General features: G+C 40.0%; 1 protein-coding gene across 1 annotated transcript; it reads right to left on the bottom strand.

Moving 5' to 3' along the window:
• Nucleotides 1–17941: 17941 nt before the first annotated feature.
• IRX1 (iroquois homeobox 1) lies at nt 17942–22941 on the bottom strand. The gene is made up of 4 exons (XM_033929786.1): nt 22300–22941; nt 18973–19969; nt 18628–18700; nt 17942–18323 (listed from the first exon to the last, which is right to left on the bottom strand). Exons 1-4 carry the CDS (start codon nt 22567–22569, stop codon nt 18266–18268), a joined length of 1398 nt encoding a protein of 465 aa, XP_033785677.1. The 5' UTR covers nt 22570–22941; the 3' UTR covers nt 17942–18265.
• Between the last annotated feature and the right edge of the window lie 401 nt (nt 22942–23342).

Raw genomic sequence — 23342 nt, 5'->3', positions numbered from 1 at the left:
ATTATTCCAGCGTGTCTACTCTATTCCTGATTTTGGTATCATCCGCAAAGAGGCAAAGCTTACCTGCCAACCCTTCAGCAATATTGTCTATAAAAATATTAAAAAGAACAGGCCCAAGAACAGAACCTTGAGGCACACCACTGGTAACATCCCTTTCCTCAGAGCGATCTCTATTGATCACTACCCTCTGTCGCCTTCCACTCAACCAGTTCTTGACCCAGCCTGTCACTTTGGGACTAATCCCGAGGGCACTCAGTTTATTTATTAGACATCTATGTGGAACACTGTCAAAGGCTTTGCTAAAATCTAAGTACACCACATCCTCTATCCAATTCTCTGGTAACCCAGTCAAAGAAATTGATCAGATTTGTTTGCCAAAACCTACTTCTAATGAATCCATGTTGCCTCCGGTCCTGTAATCCACAGGATTCCAGAAACTAAACATTCTCTGTTTTTAAAGTGTTCCTATTAATTTTTTTTTTTTTATCTTTATTCATTTTTAAAACTCACAATAAGTGTAACATATAATACAATCATTTTGTACTTTAACATCACTTAATATATCATCAAATTATAACTTGCATTAAATATCCCCCCTCCCTTATACCCAACAATTATTCATAAGCAAAAGAAATCATAAAATATTTCCACCCCTCGCCCCACCATGGACGTGTGTGAACAAAAGGGAAAAAAATTAATATTTATTCTATGCAGTAATTTCAATCTTTACAGTATCTTGTTAATGGCTCCCAAATAACCTGAAATTTCTTAAAAATTTCCCTGCTGCATGGCAATTATCCTTTCCATTTTAAATATATGACACAAAGAGTTTCACCAAAAGCTATAATTCAGCCTATTCCAATTTTTCAAATTGTTCGTAATCTGTTGATGGAAACCCCTGTCATAATTAGTAGAAGCTTATTATTATTAGAGGATATTTGGCTTTTAGCCCTCATTGACATGCCAAACAATACGGTGTCATAGGATAATGCCACCGGATTATCTAACAAGCTATTTATTTGACCCCCATATTGATTTCCATAAAGCAAGTATTAATAGACAATAGAATAACAAATGATCTAATGTCCTATCTTCAAGATGACAGTGCCAGAATCTATTAGATTTAGAGCTATCTAACTTCTGTAAATGAACCGGGGTCCAAAAGTTTGTCTCATAGATGCAGACACTGTACATCTCATCCTCCAAGCCCAAATACGTGGCCATTGAGATGCATTAATTTGATGCTTGATCTCAATGCTCCAAATGTCCCGAAGACCAGTTTTTGGTTTCTTATTTAAAAATCCAGATATTAATTTGTACCACTGAGCAGCCTGATGTCCCAGAAAGTCCACCTGAAAACATAAGAATGGCAAACTATACTGATTACTGAGATTTTTCCATTCAGGGAACTCAACCTGAATGGTCTGCTTCAACTGCAACCATCTATAATTTTGTGATTTATTAAGACCAAATTTGTGTTGCAATTGTGAAAAATCAAGCAGCTTACCATCTGAAATAACATCATCCAAAGTACGTATACCCGCATTCATCCAATACTTCCAGATGACCTTAAATCCGCCAATTTGAATCTTGGAGTTCAGCCATAGGGTCTGATGAGTTGATTTATGAACCGAAATAGATGTTAAATTATTCACACATTTTAAGGTTTTCCATGTATCTACTAGGATTCTATTATCCTTATATAATCTAGGCATCTTAATGCTTAACACATGACTTAACCTCAATGGTGATATGAGTTGCCATTCCAACCATAACCAGTCTGGGAGATTTTCCATGAGCTCAGGGAGGATCCAGTACATACCCTGATGCATAATATAGGCTTGATGGTACCTATAAAGTTGGGAAAATTTACCCCATCCTCCGCAATTGGTTTTTGTAGAGATACCATGGCAATTCTTGCTGCTTTCCCCATCCAAATAAATTTTGTCAGAAAACTATTTAATTTCTTATAAAAGGACCCCTGAAAAAACAACGGTAACATTCCCACTTGGTAACAAACCACAGGCAGAATCATCATCTTAACTGTTTGGACTCTCCCCCACTAAGACAGATGTAATGGGTTCCAATGCTCACACATTTCTGTGACCTTCAGCAATAAAGATTTTTCATTTACTTTTATAGTTTCTTCCAGGGTACTTTTTATCCAAATACCTAAATATTTTATACCCTTTTCCTTCCAAAGAAAGGGGAATGTATTAAATAATCCTTTTGTACAGTATACATTTAGTGGAAGAACCTCTGATTTGTTCCAGTTTATTTTGTAACCAGAAAATTTTCTGAATCTATCAATCAGATCTAGTAAATGCAGAATGGTGATTTCAGGATTCCTCAAATGAAGCAATATGTCATCTGCATAAGCGGAGACCTTGTATTCTCAACCTGTATAAGGAATACCCTGTATCTCCTTTGCCTGCTGAATAGCCAATAACAAGGGTTCCAATACAATATCGAAAAGCAAAGGAGATAACAGACATTCTTGTCTAACTCCCCTTTTAAGACAAAAACGTTCAGAAAAATTATTAATGTATAATCTTGCATAAGGAGAACTATACAAGGTTTGAATCATTTGTATAAAACCAGAACCATTACCAAACCAATCCATTGCTTGATACATGAAAGTCCATTCCAAACGATCAAAGGCCTTCTCTTCATCCAAGGATACCGAGAAGGCCAGATCTCCCATAGTTTTTGTGAAAAGCCAGTCTGGTGTTGTTGGGTGAATGTCTCTGAGCAACAAAACCCATTTGGTGCATACCAATAATATAAGGGAGAGCCTTGGCCAAGCGCAAAGCCAATAACTTAGCCAAAAGTTTTCCATCTACATTAATCAAAGAAATAGGCTTATAATTTGAAACCAACGTGGGATCTTTATTTGGCTTTGGTAAAACTATAGTTAAACATTCTGCCATAGTACCTTTAATACAACCTTTAATCAGTTGATCCTGATATAAATTTAATAAATGAAGTAATAAGGTCATTTGAAATGATTTGTAAAACTCTACTCTGAAACCATCACCACCTGGAGCGGATCCAACTCTAAGGGACTTCAACGCAGCTTGTAGTTCTTTCATTGATATAGGCACCTCAAGAGTTCCTTTTAATGCTCAGGAATTTTAGGTCCCTTAATTAACTTCAAGAACTCTAAACCCTCAAGTTCTTTATTTGAATAAAGCTCAGAAGAATATAAAGCTTTATAATATTTTAAAAATTGTTTTAAAATAATTCCAATTTGAAAATGAGTTTCCCCATTCTCATCTGTGATAGCCACAATTTTTAATTTTCTTTTTTTAGCTTTTAGGTAATTAGCTAATATTTTCCCCGCTTTATTTGAGTTTCCATAATACAGAGCCTGTTGAGAAAACAATTCTTTCCTAGCCATTTGAGAGGAAATCTCATTATATCTGTACTTAGCTTTTAAAAGGGCCTGCATAGTGTTTTGTTCCCATTTCAAGGCCAATTGTGATTCTAAGTCCTTAATATTTTTTTCCAAATTAGAGAATTCCAATTTAAGTTGTTTCCTAACATGCGCCGAATAGGAGATAATTTGCCCTCACGGTAGCTTTCAAAGCATCCCAAATTGTTTCTAAAGAGATTTCCTCAGAGGCATTGAATAGGCGGAAGGAAGCGCTCAGCTGGGCAGAAGTCTAACAGCAACGGAGCGGATGGAAGCGGCAGTGGTAAAAGAAAGGCTTACCTCCAGGGCATATCCGCAATGATAGCCCCACCCCTGACTCCCCAAGTCAAGCTGCACTTACCCTCCCATGTCCACCGGGATCTCCATCAAAGGTAGCAACCATGGGCCCATCAAACTGTGAGTAATCGGCAGGCAGCAGAGGCCTAAACAAATGGGTTCATGGAATCACAGGTCCCTGAATAGAATGAAGACAGTTGAAGGCCGCACCAATTGCTCCGCCCACCTCTCCCATCATCACTAACCTCCTCTGACATCAGGTATAAATCTGCATATGATTAATATAATGAGCTGCACTTTCTATTCAAGTATAGAATCCTTTCTTGTTTATTTGAATGGAAAAAAAACTGTTCACATAGTTCCATTACAGTTTAAATTCAGTTGAGATGTTCATTTCCAAATATTAAAAATAAATTAGAACCAAAAACATTAAAACTCTTCTTTAATTCTCTTAAATTCAGAGAACCACATAAGATAAATATAAAAATAAAAACACAGTTTCCACTGACAGGATTGATCATTCAATTCATTGGTGTTTCTTGATTAGACAAAAACCCCTTCAGTCTTTCAAGGTCTTCAAACTGGTAAAATTTGTCCTTGTATGTAACCCTCAACAGAGCAGGGTAATAAAGACCATACTTTGCCCCAAGCTCCCTTAATGGTTGCCTCAGTTGAAGGAATTGCTTATGAAGCAGTACTGTCTCTCTTGCAAAGTCTGGGATGAACATAAGTTTTGAATCCTTATAAGATATATTTTTTGTTTCTTTTGCCACCTTTAAAATCTCCAAAACGTGCTGGAAGCACAGTAGGCATAAAATTACTGTCCTAGGTCTTGCCTGATCATGAGGTCTCCTACCCGTGCCCTCTCTATTTCAAGTGGCACTTTTAAACTGAGGGGAAGTATTTTTGGAATTACTTCCTCCAAAAAAGATATCATATTTCTTCCTTCTGCCCCTCCTTTAAACCCAGGATTCTTATATTATGTCTTCTTGACCTGTTCTCAAAGTCTATCATCCTCTTTTCCATTACTTTTAGGACCACATGATCCACTTTACATTGCTGCTGCTCTTGTTCTACTTTCTGATCTCCATCTGATCCATTCTGTTGGTAACCATATCCATTTTCTTACTCGTATTTGCCATTTCTTCCTTCATCCTAGACATTAATTTGCTTACCACAGAAGTCAGACTCACTGGCCTGTAATTCCCTACTTCTTCCTTACTTCTACTTTTGTGGAGAGAGGCCACATTCGCCCTTCACCAGTCCTCCGATACCACACCTGACTCTAGAGACTCATTGAAAAGGTCAGTCAGCAGAGCTATCAGAACTTCCCTAAGTTCCTTCAGCACCCTAGGATGTACACCATCCAGCCCCATTGCTTTGTCTACCTTTATTTTAGCTAGCTCCTGATGAACACAACCCTCTGAAAATCGATCAGGGTCTACTGATATATCTAAAAAGTTTTGTCTCCCTGTTTTACCGTGTCAGCTATTTTTTTCTTCCATTTGCATCTTTGCTTTCCTGACTACAAGACCAACCTCTCTTAACTTTTCCAGATATTTTTGCCTGTCTTCCTCTTTCTGCGATCTTTTGTAGTTTATGAAAGCTATTTCTTATTCCTTACCTTCTCAGCTACTACTTTTGAGAGCCAAAGTAGCCTTCTTTTCCTTTTCCTTTTACTTACTTGCCTCACAAAAAGGTTTGTCGCCCTTACCACCGCTCCTTTCAGTTTTACCCACTACATTTCCACTCCTTCCAGACGTTCCCATCCAGACAATAATTCTTTGACGTAAACCCCCAACTGAACAAAGTTAGTTTTTTAAAATCTACAACCTTTGCTTTTGAATGAGCCCTCTCTATACCCATCTTAATATTAAACCGTACCATGCAGTTATCACTGGATGCCAGATGATCACCCACTGTAACATCAGAAACACTTTCCCCATTTGTAAGCACTAAGTCCAGTATGACCCCATCCTATGTGGGTTTAATTACCAACTGCTAGGACAGTTCTCCTTGTAGAGAATCCAGAATCTCCCTACTTCTGGAAGACTCTGCAATAGGGATAACCCAATCAACATCCGGCATGTTAAAATCACCTATTAGCAAGACTTCCCCTTTTTTAGATATATTCTGAATATCTACTATTAAATCTCTATCTACTTCTTCCGTCTGTGAAGGAGGCCTGTATATCACACCAATGTAAATATATTCACGTTTCCATCTTTCCAAATTGATCCACAGTGTCTCTTCCTTGCCCTGCAGATCTGCAATTGTGTTCTTTAACATATAATGCTACTCCTCCTCCTTTTCTTCCTACCCTGTCTTTCCTGAACAGTAATGTTAGGAAATTTTTCTTTACAGAGAGGTTGGTTGATGCGTGGAATGTGCTCCCGAGGGAGGTGGTGGAGAAGAAAATGGTGATAGAGATCAAACAAGTGTGGGATGAACACAGAGGATCTCTAATCAGAAAATAATGGGTATACATTGAAGAACCTAAGACCAGTACTGGGCAGACTTGCACGGTATGTGTCCCTTATATGGACATTCAGTTGAGGACGGGCTGGGGAGGGCTTTGATGGCTGGGATGGTTAAGATGGGCTAGAGTGAGCTTTGATGGAGACTCCAGTAGATAGAACCTAAGCACACTACTGGGCAGGGCTCTGGGTTTCTGACCCAGAAATATCTAAGAAAAAGGGTCATTTAAATTAAATTAATTTATGGAGCATGTATGTTTGGGCAGACTGGATGGACCATTCAGGTCTTTATCTGCTGTCATTTACTATCTTACTATGTTTCCTCAGGTCAGGAAAAGATACTGTAACAGAAGTATACTGTACTGACCTGAAGAAAGAGGTTTTGGCCTCTGAAAGCTAATTGAAAAATGCATTAGTCCAAAAAATTGTGTTTTCTTATTTTTCCATTTTTTGTTTTATTTCTGCAGTATTTGTTAATTTGTAAAGTGATGATTGGTATTTTTTTTTAGATTTTCAAATTTACATCTGTTATCTTTATACTGTATTTTTCACACTATTAGGGAACATATAACTGTTTCTGTGGTGTTACATCGCATGTAGAGTCTGGCTTCTTGGTGGTTCAGTTTAATCTGTCTTACATATTTCTATTTTTAGTTTGGGTTACTTATTCCATACTGGGTGAGGATATATCTATGTTCTGTTTGTAAGAAAAAGAGATGGCTTTCTGTTAGCATTGACTGTGCAGGATCAATCTGTATTAATCTGGCTTGTTTAGTTTTGCAATGAATATACAGATGCTCTATAACACTGCAGTGAGCGCTAGATGCTGCCTTTTCCTAGGTACATCCTTGTTCTGTGACTCATGATTACTAAATATAATTTTTTTTTACAGTGGAGAGAAGTGTTAAAAAAAGATTGGCCCCGGGTGTCAAATATATTAGGTAGGCCAAGTTTCAAGTTTTATTAGGTTATCTAAGCGGTTTTACAATCAGGTACTCAAGCATTTTCCCTATCTGTCCTGGTGGGCTCACAATCTATCTAACGTACCTGGGGCTATGGAGGATTAAGTGACTTGCCCAGTTGTCTACTTATTTTGTTTTTAATTTGTAACTCCTTGTTCTGTATTTGGTGAGGGGTTGGCTTAAAATATTTATTTGCAATGCTTTCATAAAATCATCTGTCTGCTTTAAGTGGGAAAATGTGGGAAAGAAAATTAAGACTGAGGTCGGTGAGGGGACAGGGATTAAAAATGTGGGGATAGAGATGAAAAATGCACTTCACTGCAGGGACAGTGAGGGATGGGGATGAAAATGTGGGGATGGTGAGGGGTCAGAGATAAATCTTTGTTCCTGCATCACTCTGTAATTGTGAGTCCTCCAGAATCTGATGTATACCTAAATATTTATAACGCCTGCAAATCTGAAGTCAAGTATTTCCCCTGTTCCTGGAGACCTCAGCATTTAAAATAAAAGAGCTCAAGTGAATTATATATGTTACAATGTTAATATCAATATTGTACTTGATGTAAGTTATAAAATGAATAAAGAATTTAAAAAGAAAAAAAAGAGCTGTAGGGGAATATAAATCTGGATATCTGGATGCCCTGGTTTACAGTCCACTGCACTGACCACTAGGCTGGTCCTTTACTCTGCATGGATGTTTACATGGCCATTTCTATTAAAATACTGTCAGACTGCAGTTCTTGTCTCTGAATTTTTGGCATTCAATGTGCTTTTGTATTGAAATGAAAAGTGTGGAATAACTTATAAGTTTCAAAGCTCCGCATCATTCTCTTTTTGGTTGGATTGAGAACTTTTCAGCGGCCCCTTGTATGATAGGCCCAAGGAGGGCAACTACATGTGTGCAGGGGGTAAAAACAACTTCTGTTTGGAGGGGAGGGGGAGGCAAACAGGACAAAGCACAAATTTTCAGTTTCCACCGAAAACGCACAGTTTGGGCCGAAACCAAAACCATGGTGATATCCTTTTGGCCAAAACTGAAATTGAGCAGAAAAAGGATTTTGGACCAGTTTTGGCATCATAACTAAAATCAAACAGTGGTATAGTTAAGGGGGTGGGGGGCAAACTGTCCCATCCTGGTGGGTATGTCAGCATTTGCAGCAGAATGCTTTTGTGTTTGGGGGGGAGGCAAAAGCTCTACCCTAGCCCCAGCAGGATCCTGTGACATGACTTTTCCCTCCAGCTCCTGTCTCCACCACCTACCTTCCCTAGTTGCTGTAATTTTAAATCTTTGGACAGCAGCCGCACATTGTTAAGCAATGCTGCCCTGGACGTTTTCATTCTGCAGTGACTTCCTGTTCCCATGTAGGTGGGACACTACAGAATGAAGGGTTCCGGGCTCATTAACGCTTCGCAACGGCTGACCAAAGATTTAAAATTACAGCTGCCAGGAGGAGGTAGATGGGGGAGTAGAGCAATAACTGACTCTTCTGACCACCCATCTTTAGGGTTACAAGACATCTTGATTTCCCCAGATATGTCCTCCTTTTCGAGGACGTGTCCCGGGGTCCGGAGGGCTTTTCAAAACCCGGCACTTTTCCGTGTTTTGAAAAGCTTTTCAGCTAGCAGCAAAGTCGGGATGGCATCTGCGCATGTGCAGATGCAATGCAGTGACATCACGCGCATGTGCACATGCGTGTGATGTCATCGCTTCACACAAGTGTATGCGCAGATGCCCTCCCGACAAGCGAACAGGTTGAGGGGGTGGGGCTTGGGGTGGAACAGGGCGTGACTTGAGTGGAACAGGGTGGGACAGGGGGGATGTAGTCATGGGTCCGGATTTTCGTTATGGAAAATCTGGTAACCCTACCCAGCCTCACTTCTCCTTCTGTCACTTCATGTCACTTCCTGGTTGCACATTTATAATATTATAAATGTGCTAGGAGTATTTGCTTAGTTCTGATTATTCAATTAGAGGAAAATTTTCTAAGCCATGTAAGCCAGGATTCTCAAAAAAACGCATTAAAAAGTGAAGATCTGCTAACGCAGCTGTTTTGATAGCAAATTGAAAAAAGCGAGCCATTCTCAAAAAAATCACGCATGCAAATGAGGTCGGTGGACAGCAGAGAAGATTCGCTAAATTTGCATGTGCCCATTGCTGGTGATAGCGATGGGCACATGCGCAGAAAAAATGAGTTTAAAAACCCCCAACAATACAACGGGAGAGATACCCACTCTCCCAGCTGCCAAGAAACATCTGCCACAGTTCAGCCGCGTACACCCCCCACAGTGGGAGAGATTCCCACTCTCCCCTTGCTACTGCTCAGCCACTTGCACCCCCTGCAGCAGGAGAGATGCCTACTCTCCCCGCTACTACGAAACACCTGCCGCCGCTCAGCTGTGTGCACCTCCTGCAGCAGGAAAGATGCCAACTTTCCCCTCTGGCAAGTGACCTCCCCTGCCATAGAACACCCCTCCCCCATCTCAGATCCCCCTCCCCCTTATCTCCATATAGATGCACAGAGGGTGGACTCCCTCCTCCCAGCCGGCCTGCCTGCATCATTTAAAATGGGCCTTCCCCTCCCCAGTGCATTTTGTGATGCACCAGGGAAGGGCATGAGGCTCAGATTGGACCAGGTTGAATAAGACCCCTCCCACTGGAGGTAAAATAGTTGGGTGGAATTAACCCTCCTTAGAATGACAAAAAGTGTAAGGCTGCAAAGGCACATCCTATATAATAAAAGGCTAACTCGCGCATGCGCACTCCTATTTGCGTGCTTCCATGATCAGTAGTTCCGTGGCCGCATGAGTGCGCATGCGCGAGTCCCCAGTCTTACTTTCCAGCACCTACCACTCGCCGAAGCGCTGGCTCCCATGGAGATGTTGTTTTTCTGTTTGGGGCTGCGGCGGCGTCTTTTCTCGGGAGCTGCACCAGCGTCGGAGACAAGGCTTCCGACGCTGGTGCGCCTCTTGAGAGAGACTGCCACCGCGGCTTTGGATTTTCGTGGGAGCCGGCCTTCAGAGAGGCTTGAGAGTGTGCATGCGCGGCCGATCAGCGCCCTCACCACCTCTGCAAGTCGAGAGGGATCGCGGGCGGTCACCGCCCCCACCACCCCGAAGATGCACACAGTAACAATAGGGCCATCGTCAAAGGGAGCACAAAACATGGCAGAAATTAAGAGTAATCAACAATTCCTCTTGCTTCTCACCTCAGAATCCAGGCTCCCAGTTGATAACGAAAAGGCGGAGCAAGGAGACCACAATCACAGTAAGCACAAGTTCGGGGCATTAGCGAGCAGGGTTTCCATGGAAACCCCGCTCGAGTCAAGTAGAACCCTTAGACTGGAGGAGAAAAAAATCTCAAAAGGTACAAAAAATCTCCCCCACCCCAAAAAAAGATGTTAACAGAATAGGAGGGAAGAGACAACTGGAACTAACCGTCTTAATAAGTGATTAAATGAAGTCCAATGTTATAGTGAAGGAAAGCCCTCAGTCACACAGTTAACCTGGGGAAAAGTAAGAAAACAGCTGTACCCTTGGGGTTTTCTTACTTTTCCCCAGGTTAGCTGTGTGACTGAGGGCTTTCCTTCACTATAACATTGGACTTCATTTACTCACTTATTAAGGGGTTAGTTCCAGTTGTCTCTTCCCTCCTATTCTGTTAACATCTTTTTTGCGGGTGGGGGAGATTTTTTGTACCTATGGAAACCCAGCTGGCATAATAAAAATGATGCAGTCACAAGGGTCAGTGAAAGGGGATCAGGAGTGACATGCATAGCAGGGGCTTAGAGGGCAAGAGAGCTGCAGTTGGAGAGACTGAGGAAGGGAATGTTCAGATAAAGAAGAACTGAGACTGAAGAAGGAATAAAAATTAAAAAAAAAAAAGGAAGAGACACCTACAGGGAAACACAGGATCAGGAGCATACAGAGAAAACAGGAGAACGTAGAGGTTTGCAGGAATCAGGAGCATATAGATAAAGGAGAGCAGAGACCCCTGCAAGAAGAGAAAAAGAGCAAAGAGACTGGGAATGATAAAGAGCAGAGATGCTTGCAGGGAGAAAAAGCGAGGCAGTAATGTTACAGCTGGAGAGTGCAGAATGAGGAAGAAAGCAGAGACAGCGCTACACAGGGAAATGGAGGGGAGAGAGACAGAAAGAAAAAGACAGACAGACATATATTCTAGCACCCGTTAATGTAACGGGCTTAACGACTAGTACACTTATAATCTCCTACAGGGAAAACAAACAGCCTGTGAATATGTTAGGGAGGAAGGGAAGGCAGGGGTAAAGAAAGCAACTTGCAAATATTCAGTTTTCAAATTCACCTTCATGAGACTGCCTTCACAAATACCAAGGGAAAGACATGGAGACACTTTTAGCACTAGTGTGGCATTTTAGACTAGATGTACAAATTGGAACTCAGATCAGGACATCTCAAGTTCTAATTATATTTTGTAACAGGATCTGCAGCCTTAGAATCTGTTCTAAAATACACACAGGAATGGATGTATGAGTCAGTTTTGTGCCATGGAAGCATTCATTTAAGAAACACAAAATATCAGTGGGATGAACATGTCAACATAAGCATGTATCTGCCAGGACATACATGTTTATTTCAACCATTTTAGAAACATACATGTGTATTTTTCCAGCATTGTCACAAAGTCCAATATCTCTTGCCAGTATTGCTTTTGGAAGGTGGAAGGAAGAACAAAAAACATTGGGGGGTGATCAGCTTTATTCCCTCTAATGGAGTGATATGCTAAACAAGAAACTTTCTAAAATGTACACATTCCCAGGAGCAGGTGTAAATACTGATATTCATGTCAGCAGACATAAATGTGCATTCCCCTTCTGAAATGGAAAATGCATGGACAAACTTTCACACCACCCTAGTCCTGACCAAAACTTGCTCAGACCACATCCCTTTGTTGTATGCATATGTTTGAGTTTTCAGACATATATATCTTGTCGTCCTAAAATCTGGATTTAGACTTGCCTGCAATATAGATGGCTGAATAACGATTTAAGCATCTCTAAAATATGAATAGCACTACTAAATAACATTTTGGAGCAAATTCTAAAAACAGCGTCCTGATTGTAGGCAGTGGTAGGCATCCTACTGCTGGCAAACCAGCCATTCGGGATACACGTTTTCTAAAAAAAACCCGCAAGGCAGGCCACCTACACTATAGGCGGCTGTCGTGGGTGCAGGGAGGTGCCTAGGGACATTTAAGTTCACCCAAGGCTGGGCGTGGGCATGGTTTCAGCCCTAGGTATCTCCATAGGGCCACGATTGGCTGCTAAGCTGATTGCCACAAGAAAATTTCCCTGCCATGATCAGCTGAATGGTCACAGCAGGGAACTCCTGAACCCCACCGTAAGTTGGCTGGCAGAATGGATGCTCATTCCCTCCTGTCACCACCTCAAACCTCCCCCCTCCAACACTGTCCATGGCAGGAGGGAGGCCCAATCCCTCCCACTGCCATCCCCGAACCCCCCTTGAAGTCCCTTGACAGGAGGGATGCCCACTTCCTCCTGCCTGAACCTCCAAAAAACCCCACCTGTGATATTCAGGAGGGATGCCCACTTCTTCCTGCCAAAAGACCCCCCAAACCCATTACACCACCCCTCAAGACCCAAACTCCCCACCTTGGTACCCCAAATCCCACCTGACTCCCCCACAGTACCTTCTGTAGTTCAGCTGCCTGGAGGGATGCCTACACCCTCTGGCCAACAGGCCCACCTCATCACAATGGCAGTCCTTCCCCTTCCTGGTGCATTCCATAGGAGTGACCTAAGACTCTGGTTGGCCCAGATGCCTGGGTCAATCAGGGCCTTAGGCCCCTCCCCGGTGCATACCAGAATGCACTAAGGGAAAGACCCGCCATTGTGAAGAGGCATTCCTCCAGCCGGAAAACCTATAGAAGGTACTGGGGGGGTGTTGAGATGGGTTTTGGGGTGCCAAGGTGGGGGGTTCAGGTTTGGGGTGGATGATGTCATGGGTTGGGGGGGCCTGCTGGCAGGAGGGAGTGGCATTCTTCCTTCCCTCCTGTCTATCACAGGTGTGTGTATGTGTGGGGGGGATGTTTTGAGGGTTCTGGCAGGAGGGAGTGGATATCCCGCCTGCCAGGGGACTTCGAATGGTGGTTCGGGGTGGCAGCAGGAGGGATTGGGCATCTCTCCTACCATAGATAGTGTCAGGTGGGTGTTCGGGGTGGCTGCGGGAAGGATCGGGAATATCTCCTGCCACAGACAGTGTCGGGTGGGTGTTTGGGAGTGGCGGCAGGAGGTATTGGGCATCCCTCCTGCCATCCGAGTTTCTCTGATCTGGTACACATTTGTTTTCTTTTGTATTCCTTCAGCAGAAAAATAAAATACTGCTGGAATCTGCAGAAAAGGTATGAATTAATCTTCACTCTTTTTCCTGGCCTATTTAACCACTTGATCTATATACTAAATTACATTTCTGTTTTACTGAATACTGTAAATATAATTTCCAGTTGTATGGTTAAGAACTTATTTGACCTGCACACCAGATACCAGTCCTTCCTCTTTTGTTTCTTAGCTGGGCCTGGCTGTGGTAATGAGGGGCTGTTATGCTAAATAACTGACTATGGGCTACTTTAATAAGGTCTGTTAAGGTGTAAACTGTCCTGCAATAAAAAGAGAAAGTGAATCTCTCTCTCTCTCTCTCAGACACACACACACAAGTCATGGTGCACATTATATTCATCAGTGTTGTCACTAAAAGAGATATGAATATGAATTTGTGTCATACAGCTAAAGAGATAATTGTGCTATTGAATAAACTGATTGATGCTTATGAGCAAGCCAGGAATGAACATTTCCCAAATAGCAAAAGCTTGGATGAGACCTGTTTTCCCCTTTCCCTAACAGAAAATTAAAGTAGGTTTTGGTTTAACTTCCTTTTTATAATAAGCTAATTAATATAGATGTAAAATAATAATTGAACATTCAAAAATAAAAATATCAAATGGAGCTTAATTCAGAGAACTAAATATGTGAAATTAATTCAGTCCTGCTGTTCACGAATATATATATTTCAAGTACGCGGAAAAGTTTGTTTTAGCATTAGTAGAATTTTGTTTTACATTTAGAACAAATACAAGAAAAAATCCTATTAACTAAAGAAAATCAGCAGGCAAAAAAATTAGGTTTTATTTGGAAAATATAAGGATTGTTTTCTGATGTATATCCTTACAGCAGATGCTTTATGTTGCTTGTTTTGTTTACTGTCCTGCATGGATATTTAGTCTGGAAGAGCTCAGAACATTTTATAGATTGCAGCACAGTTTGTACCGGTGTCTGTAAATTAAATATACAAGAAACTATTTTGCTAATGTGACTATGTAAACACCAGCTGAAATGTTGTAATCAGAAATGTATTCTAGCGTTTAAAAATTACGTATTACAATGCTCCTTCAGAAACATGCATGGAGGGGGGAAGGGTAGAGGAGGCACATCCAAAACGGTTACCTCTGGTTTGAAGGAGGATCCATAAAAATAGATATGTACACTCATTTATTGTCCTATAAAATGTGTACAAAAAACTATAGGTGCTTTTAGTAAATATATCAGCACCTCTTTCACTGTGGATGGGTGCCACAATAAAAGCAGGCATGAATGTCAGAGAACTGGAGAAATTATAATTTATTTAGACCCTTGGATAATATGCAATGTATATAACGAATATGTATAAAATATATTGTAATATAAAATTGCTTCTAATATGCAATGATTGAATTAAGGTATGTGCTATTCAATTGGTAACTTTCAAATTTCTTCTCTTGGGGCCATCATTATAACATGAAATTAGCTGAATCTTAGCTCAAGAAGGAAATACCATATACCTGCTATTTCAACAAATATGTCATGGTATAATTTAGGACATATTTATTTATGCATTTTTTTTTTTATTTTAAAAGATTTGCTGCACCGCAAAATCAAGGTAAGAAGCCCATCTTTCGGTTTGCATTCTAATAATAAAAAATTACAACCACAAAGCTAGCCAGGTTACTTTCTAAAAACATACAAAACCTAACTGGAAGAAACCTAGTAGATGGGAATATACAGTAGATTTGACATATTGAACAACAAAATATGTTTATCCATATTATGTGTACATAAAATTTACAATTCAGATTTATGTAGGCACTTTACCAGTTTTTCAAGGAAAGGAAAGCGTTCATTTAGAAAATCTCAAGTAAGCTATTTTCAGATAATGACTACTAGCAACAATAACAATTTATCTAGAATCTGTTCTTTACTCTTAGAAGACAATGTGCATTCACCTGATTTTTCTTTTTTAAATATGTATATGACTGCATTTTCCCAAAGAGGGATACTTTTCCAATTGTTTGGAAATATATTGCAAGCTGATAGAGGCAAAGGGTTAAATTTAGAACCTGCAGATTACTGGCTAAAATAAAGCTCTACAAAGCTCTAAAACAACAACAACATAAAAAAAACAACAACACAGGACTTCAGCATGTCAGAAAATATGAAAATGCAGAATAACACAGAGGAAGGCTCTAAGCATTGCTACAATCCGTTAGCAAATGAAACAGCTGAATACAAATTTAAAGAAATTGCTTTGATATTTTTACCAAAACATTCTGGGCTCCTTTTATTAAGGTGCGCTAGTGTTTTTAGCACGCGCTGCTCCCCGCGCTACGCATTAAAGCTAACGCCAGCTCAACGGTGGTGTTAGCACCTAGCACGTGCTAAAACCGCTAGCGCAGCTTCGTAAAAGGAGCCCTCTGTATCTTTACAGCAAAGGAAAACAGGAAAAAAAATGAAACTATAAATTCCAATGCATATTGAAGACTTAGGAATAATTAAACATATGTAGTTTAGCTCTATGGAGAAATGACTACAGCACGTTCGTTGACCATTTCTAAAAAGTTAAAGAGAAACATGTCTTAAGAAACCTTAGAAGAAATGGCAGAATGGAAACCAAAATGGATTATAGATATAGAGGGCGCTGTAATACTTCACAAAAGGTCTCTTCTCCAACCTCTGCAGCTGGATCAACAACAGCAACAGAGACTGCCACGCTAACACTCAAGGCACTCATTGCTTTTAAGCATTCAAGTACACTTTTCGTTATTCCACACAGAGGCACACACACGCGCACACATACATATATATAGTCCCTGTCTCCATACTCACCCCAATTTCATTGTTGCTTCTTTCAACTCAATTAGATACATCTTATTTACCTAACCTCACAGCCAAACCTATTCTAGTTTTTTAAAAGCATAAACTTTCTTTTCCTCAAATTTGACAGTTGTTGAAAGTCTCTGGAAGTTTCTGTGCAGCATGTGTCATACAGGGATTGGTCACCCTACCTACTGGCCTTCCTTATTTGCGTTCTAAAAAACTTTACCATTTATAGAAATATACTGACAGCTTCACTTTTTTTTTAATCATCCATAAACCATGTTAATTCTGTACCCACTCTACCATGTGTTTAGATATTTAACTATATTTAAACTCTATCCCTCCTGTAAGAAAGGTAGAAATAATTAGCACTAAGTTCCAATTAACATAATCAGGCCGATAACCAATAAAATAGTTAAAATAATACTTTACTACTGAAAACAAATGAAAACACCTACGATAAGGACCCCCCCCCCCCCACACACACACACACACACATACACATATTTATTTAGCAGAAAAGTCTGTCATAAAAAGGGCAGCAAAACAAACAAAAAAAAAAAAAACACAAAAAACCAACCAGCCTAAAAACTAATGCTTCCTTTTCTTTGTAGAAATTGCCAAATCGATACTCTGAACCTTGATGGGGATTATATTAATATTTTATTTGAAAATCTTTTTGTTTCTGACAAGTGCTGGTTTAGGGGGCTGGTTTTGTTTGGATAGGGCGTCCCCGCCATTATTTCTTAATGACTTTCCCAGCTGCTTCTTTCCATATTCAACCATCATGAGCCATCTGGTATCTTATTAGCACCTCAATGCTCATTCCGTGCTCTCATTTAGGAATAAAAAGGAAGGAAACACTGAAAATATTACACTTTTTTAACGGATTGTCCTTGGAAGATTAATGGTCTAAAGAGCATCTAACTTTTAGCTTCTTGTCGCTAGGCATTTTTTTTAGTTGCAAGAGATTCAAAATCATTTCAGGGGAGAGAAAGGAAGGAGTCTTTTTTTCGTACCATTTCTTATCACGTTCTTTATCATTATTGCCTACATTTCCTTCATGTTTATTTTAAAGTAAAACGTTTCACATAAATAGGCTTTATTTCAATCCCATTTCCAAAGCTCCACCATCCCCTCCTCCTTTCTACTTCAACTCCCGAATCAACAATTGTCTGGACGACTCAGGCGAGTTTAAATTAGTTTTGAAATTGTAATTACCTATCTCTGGAAGGGTGAGGGCGTAGAATAAAGAAAACCTGCTCGTCCACTTTCAAAACTAGCACCGTAAATGCCGATAGAGTGGAAAGAAGCAAAATAAAGCATTTGCACCTATATAAATGTCAAAAATATCACCAGTTTAATCACTTCAAATGGAGTCATCCAAGGTAGTCATCCCTTTATCTTAAAAAAGAAATAATCTAAAGATGTTGTTTTTATCAACTATACTTTGAGTTATTATGACTAAAAAACAATGTTTATATAGTTTTAAGACTGTGATCCTTGTCTTCTGATGTTGTTAAATAATAATAATAATAATAATTATCATTATTATGTGTTTAAATCACTTATGGTAATAATAATAATAATAATAAATATAATCATGTATAGGAATAACTCATAATTTCATTTTATTAGACAAAAATATATATGATTTAGACAAGTTTTGTTGCCGCACTATTTACAGATTTGAAATCACTCTATATACAGAAGGGGACAACACAAATACATGGAAAATGTGTACCAAATAATTCAAGAAATGGTTAATAACACAATCTGACATGGCTCAGTGGAGAAGGGATCCGTCTACATATTTATGAGATCAGTTTTATAGATTTGCACCACATTATTGCAAAAAAAAAAAAAAAATTTCCAAGTTTTTGTTCTTTTGTAAAAGTCTATAAAATAATTTGGTGAGAACCATGTAAATAATCAGGCAGATGGAAGAGCGGTTAAAATGCGTGGTGCCCCTTCTTGCTGAGACAGAGCACTGTAGGAAAATAAAAATCACTTAATTAGGCATTTTGTGATTTACATAAATGTTATTCAAGATTTTAAAAAAAGAAAAAAAATATACTTTTCTAAGACTTGAGTATATACAGCCTCCTGTTTTCTAAAGATTTTCTAGAATTTTGTGTTTAGATATAAACTTGAATCAAAGTGGTTTGATAATCATGCTATTAAGACAACTTTCATCTATCACAGTTATCCAAAACACTGAATCATCATCATAATTATTCAATAGCTCTCTCCTATATTAACAAAACCCCTGGGGAGAGAAGGAAAGGACTTACTTGTCATGAACAGGCTGAAAAGGTGATTTTAGCTGCTGTGGCGGGGAGTCAGGCCTTGATATATTTTCTCTTTCTAAAGAAGAAAAGGAAAGAAATCTTGAAAAAAATACACAAATAAAGTCATGCAGATTATCTTAATTATTTGGGAAGAGATAACTGATAATCCAACACAAATCTAGCAATTAGTTTTTAAAACATTATTTCTCATCTGAGGTCAAATTACACGGTTAACGTATTTTGTTTAAAAAGTGATGTGTGTAAGAAAATGGAGTTGGTCCTTAATTAATGGAGTTCAGTTCTAAACAGCTGAACAGTGCTTACAGTAGGGTGAGGGGTTTTGCTAACCTGTGGGCTTAGGGCTGGTCTTCTCTGAGGGTTTTTCGCTGCTGAGTGTTCCCAGTGTTGCTGTTAATGTAGATTGGTGCTGGGCCTGAAGGTGATGGGGGGAATGATGAGCTGCATGGTGGTGATTTACTCCCAATAAGGACCTCACATTTAAGAGGGAACTCTGAGTAAAGAATGTCCCATTTGTCCAATTATGAAACTTGCCAATCTGGCACGTGTAAAGTCCATGACTAGGAAGGAAGGCTGGGTGCTGCATCTGAGAAGGTGGATTCAGTTGGGATGGAGGAGGAGAAGACTTCAGGACTGTTCCATCAGGACTGGTTGCTGTTTCTGCCAACGACCAGATCTTGGGCTTGTTGTGATTTGGCATCTGTAAACCAATCTGCACACCATTGCTTAAAATTCTTGATTTACTGCCCTCATGGGAATCTTTTACCAGAGAGAAAGAATCTTTGGGTTTATGTCCTTCAGATCCCGATAATAAGTCATTTTCCTTCTCCAAGCTTTCCTTTTCATTTCTTTTTATGCGCTCTATTTTTTCATCCTCTTCTTCATTACTTTGTTCCCCATCATTTTCATCGATTTTATCAATGTCTATGCTTTCCAGATCAATTTCTTCCTCGTCTTCATTCTTTTCAGGATCACATTCATTGTCACTACCAAAGAGGTTGTCGTCCTCCTTGCTCCTTGAACCCCAAGTTACTTTGTTCTCTTTCTTGAGCCTCCTCCTAGCGTTGGCAAACCAGGTGGATACCTGGGTCAGGGTCATCTTGGTGATGATGGCCAGCATGATCTTCTCACCTTTGGTTGGATAAGGGTTCTTCCTGTGTTCATTTAGCCAGGCCTTCAAAGTACTGGTGCTCTCTCTAGTGGCATTCTTAGGCCGACCTGGATCTCCATACTGAAACTGACTGTAAGGATAATATCCAGGAGCAGTATGAGCAGCAAAAGTAGCAGGATGGACACCAGGATTATCCTTCAGTTCATACTGAGAACCCTGAAACAGGTGAAAATGTAGAATGAGTTCTCTAATAAAGATTTAAAATGTATAATTTAATTGCAGACGTTTGTTTGTTTTTTTTCAGTTCTCTAGGCTCTCATACAGTGTTGTTTCTATTCACCAGTAACTATGATGCACAGTTGTACATGATATATTGCATTCTACAAGGTTTCTCAAAGTCCTAATTTTGTTGATTTAAACAAAAACAGAAGGGTTCCGAAAAACCCACAACGATTACAGGGTGATATGCTAACCCGACCATATTTTCTATTTTAATGAGGGGGAGGGGGGGAAGATAATAAAGAACCCAATGAGTTCCAACCTTAGAGCGATCATGAACATTAAAACAGTTTGCTTCAAATAGAACAAAATAGCAGAGAGAGAGAGAGATTTATTGTGATCTGAAAAGAGCACATGAATTGTTAACAGTCGTTTACATAGCGATAGTTTATGAGCAATTGAAATGTATTTTTTATCATCAGTGCTAAAATACAACAGGATCTCATCAGATGTTTTGGTAAATAACATTTCATTTTTCTTTATACAAAAAATAACTAGGCCTCATTAGTACTGCAAAATTATCAGTCCGTCATAATCAGGATTTGTTACTCACTTTCCAATATCAGTGAAAATACATAAATATCAATAAATACTACAAAAAAGTTCCAAGAAAGTTAAAAGCTCAAATTCTTTCTCAACAAACCATCACTGGGGATATTACGAGTCTGCTTATATATTACAGAATTCAGTTTGCTAAACATCATTTTCACTTACAACACTGTCACATATTTTTCAGTAAATAGCTACAAGTTATGCTACAATAATAATAATAATAACAATAATGAGAATTGTAATCAATTTGAGATTTGCAGTATATATGTAACTTACTGTCGCCTAAAGTTGGAAATCTAGTCTTTAAATGATTTAGTATTTTTAGAACAAATTTGTCCTGTATACTTTGTTCACTATGTTCTGATGATTATGAAATTATGCTACGGGATTTATAATCTTTGTTGAAAATTACATAGAAACATAGCAACACAGTAGATGACGGCAGAAAAAACAAATTTGGTCCATCTAATGTCCAGCAAATTTGCATTGTGATCATTTGCTCTTATCGGGAATAAAACTACGCTTCAGTTCACCTGATATATCGTTACTGATTTCTAGAAATATGTGAATCTAAGTTGACTACAACTAAAAATAATAAATGACTAAACTTTAAATGGGAGAAGTGTGTCTCTTGGTGCATCAAAATAATTATATCTGGGTAGCCATATAGTCTCATTTCACCACAAAAAGTTATTTCTGTATTATAAATATAGTTATACATATGTTGTGTCTGCGGCCTGTTCTACCGTTAAAGTCTGCAGTGCATTTAAAATTCTCAAAGAAAAAACAAATCACCGCAATACAATAATTACAGTATGCAGAACCTGGTAATGTTAGTGACCTGTTTACCTGACATATACAACATGTCTGTAAAATATAAAGGTCAAAGTAGAACAAACTCACAGCTTGAAGTTAATTTATTGCCTGCAACCAAAAAAAATCTCCTGAGTATATGTGAAAACAAACCAGAGAGCTTTCAGATTCTTGATTTTCTTGCCACAGACTGAAAGGGTTTTCAAGTTTCACAGAAAAACCCGAAAAGTTTTGAGGTGCTGAAAAGCAGAGAGTTCATCGAATGCAAGAAAATGAAGAAGCAGAATTGAAATAACTGAGGAACTAGGCTAACAACAAGGAAACTACTGTATTCTACTTTCGCTACAGGCAGCGCAGAAGGAAAACCTCAGACCATCGCCTCGTTTTTGAAAGACTCAAAAGTTTTGAGGTCTGACAGAGGGACAAAAAGAAGACTGAAAACAGCCGAAATCGAAGTAGCCAGCCCTATTTATGATCTTTTGCATTTTCTTAAAACGGAAGATCTCGTCCTGCAGGGATCGGAATTGCCCAGGAAAAGTTGGCATTCACACCAGTGGGGTTTTTTTTTTGCATTTCAGTATGTTGTCCCCCCCTCCCCCTTCTTTCTGCATATTTATATTTATTTATTTTAGGGATATGGGGTGTAAGGAATGCCCTTCTACTTTTTTTTTTTGTAATTCTTCCGCCTTGGCCCATCATGCAAGCGATTGAATTGAACTTCATCGGAAGACAAGCGAGAGAGACGTTAACATCTGGCCTTGTCTAGGTTTCTGGGGCTCTTTTCTTTCTCTTTCTTCTTCGTGTCAGGGGCAGATTCGATTCGCTGCCAGACAGGCCCAGAAGAAAAGGGGGGGGGCGGGGGGGGTCCCCTCGGAGGCTGCCGAAAGAAGCTGGAGACTTACCATCTGCGAGAAGAGCGCGATGTCGGTGGCGTAGGGCAGGAAGGCGCTGTAGTTGGGGGCGTTGTAGGGACTGGCGTACATGCCCAGCACCGAGGTGACGGCAGCCGCCGAGCCGCTTCCCAGTTCGCTTCCCCCCGGCCGGCCCGAGCCCGAGGCTGCCGCCGCCGCCGCGGCTGCCGCGGCCGCAGCCAACACTCCGGGCCTCTCGCTGCTGTACACCGCTTGGCCGGCGCTCAGGTACTGCGGGTAACCCAGCTGCGGGAAGGACATCTCTCCAGCGCGGCAGCGGCAAAGCAACCAGAGGGGGGTAGGAGGGAGGGGGGGGGAAAAAGAGAAAGAAACCCCCAAACTGGCAAATAATCAAAATGTTGCTCTTAAACTACCCACCGAAGTATTAATGCTAACTTAAAAAAAAAAAAAAAAAAGTCAAGTTTGACCAGATCTCTCACTCTCTCTTTCTTTTTTTGAACCCCAATAAGGTCTATTGGTAATCTAGAACGAGAGAGAAAAGATACGGGAAAGGAGGTTGTGTGTGGATTCAATAGGGTTTCTTTTCCTCAAATCGTGGGTCTTCTGTGCTCCTAAATCCCTTAGATGTGATCTGATCAACAATTGAGCTCCAACTGATGTGTCTGCCCTTAGGTCCTGTGCTGATCTTTCAGATACAATTTGAAGTTGATGTTTTGATTGGCATCCACTTGAGCTTGAAGCTCCTCCCCTTGGAAGCCCAGGGTGCGAGCATTGGTTGGGCTGCTTTTCTCTGTAACTGAGCCCAAGTGTCTCTGTGTGCCTGTGTGAGGGAGGGAGGGAGGGAGGGAAGCTGGGAATTTTCTCTCTGCCTCTCTGCCTGCATTTGCTGGATTGTGTATTTAATGTTTAGCAATGGGTTCCTTACAGAGAAGCCCCCACTACTGTATAACAACCTGTCTACACGATTTTACAGCTGTCCAACATTGGGGGTTTGCTGTTTGCAACACTTTTGTGTGTCCCTTTTTAACAAAAACAACTGTGATGCTGTTTTCCACCTTTTTGCACTGACTCCC

This window comes from Geotrypetes seraphini, chromosome 2 (assembly GCF_902459505.1).
Source record: "Geotrypetes seraphini chromosome 2, aGeoSer1.1, whole genome shotgun sequence".
Taxonomy (NCBI): domain Eukaryota; kingdom Metazoa; phylum Chordata; class Amphibia; order Gymnophiona; family Dermophiidae; genus Geotrypetes; species Geotrypetes seraphini.
Note: the sequence above shows the minus strand (reverse complement) of the source record. Positions and strands in the feature narration are given on the sequence as shown.

Coding starts and splice junctions, on each gene's coding strand:
- IRX1 (XM_033929786.1), bottom strand. CDS start 22,569: ATGTCCTTCCCGCAGCTGGGTTACCCGCAGTACCTGAGCGCCGGCCAA. Junction 18,701..18,972: donor GACCAGCCCTAAGCCCACAG/GTTAGCAAAACC, acceptor TTTCTTCTTTAG/AAAGAGAAAATATATCAAGG. Junction 18,324..18,627: donor TTTCAGCCTGTTCATGACAA/GTAAGTCCTTTC, acceptor ATTTTCCTACAG/TGCTCTGTCTCAGCAAGAAG.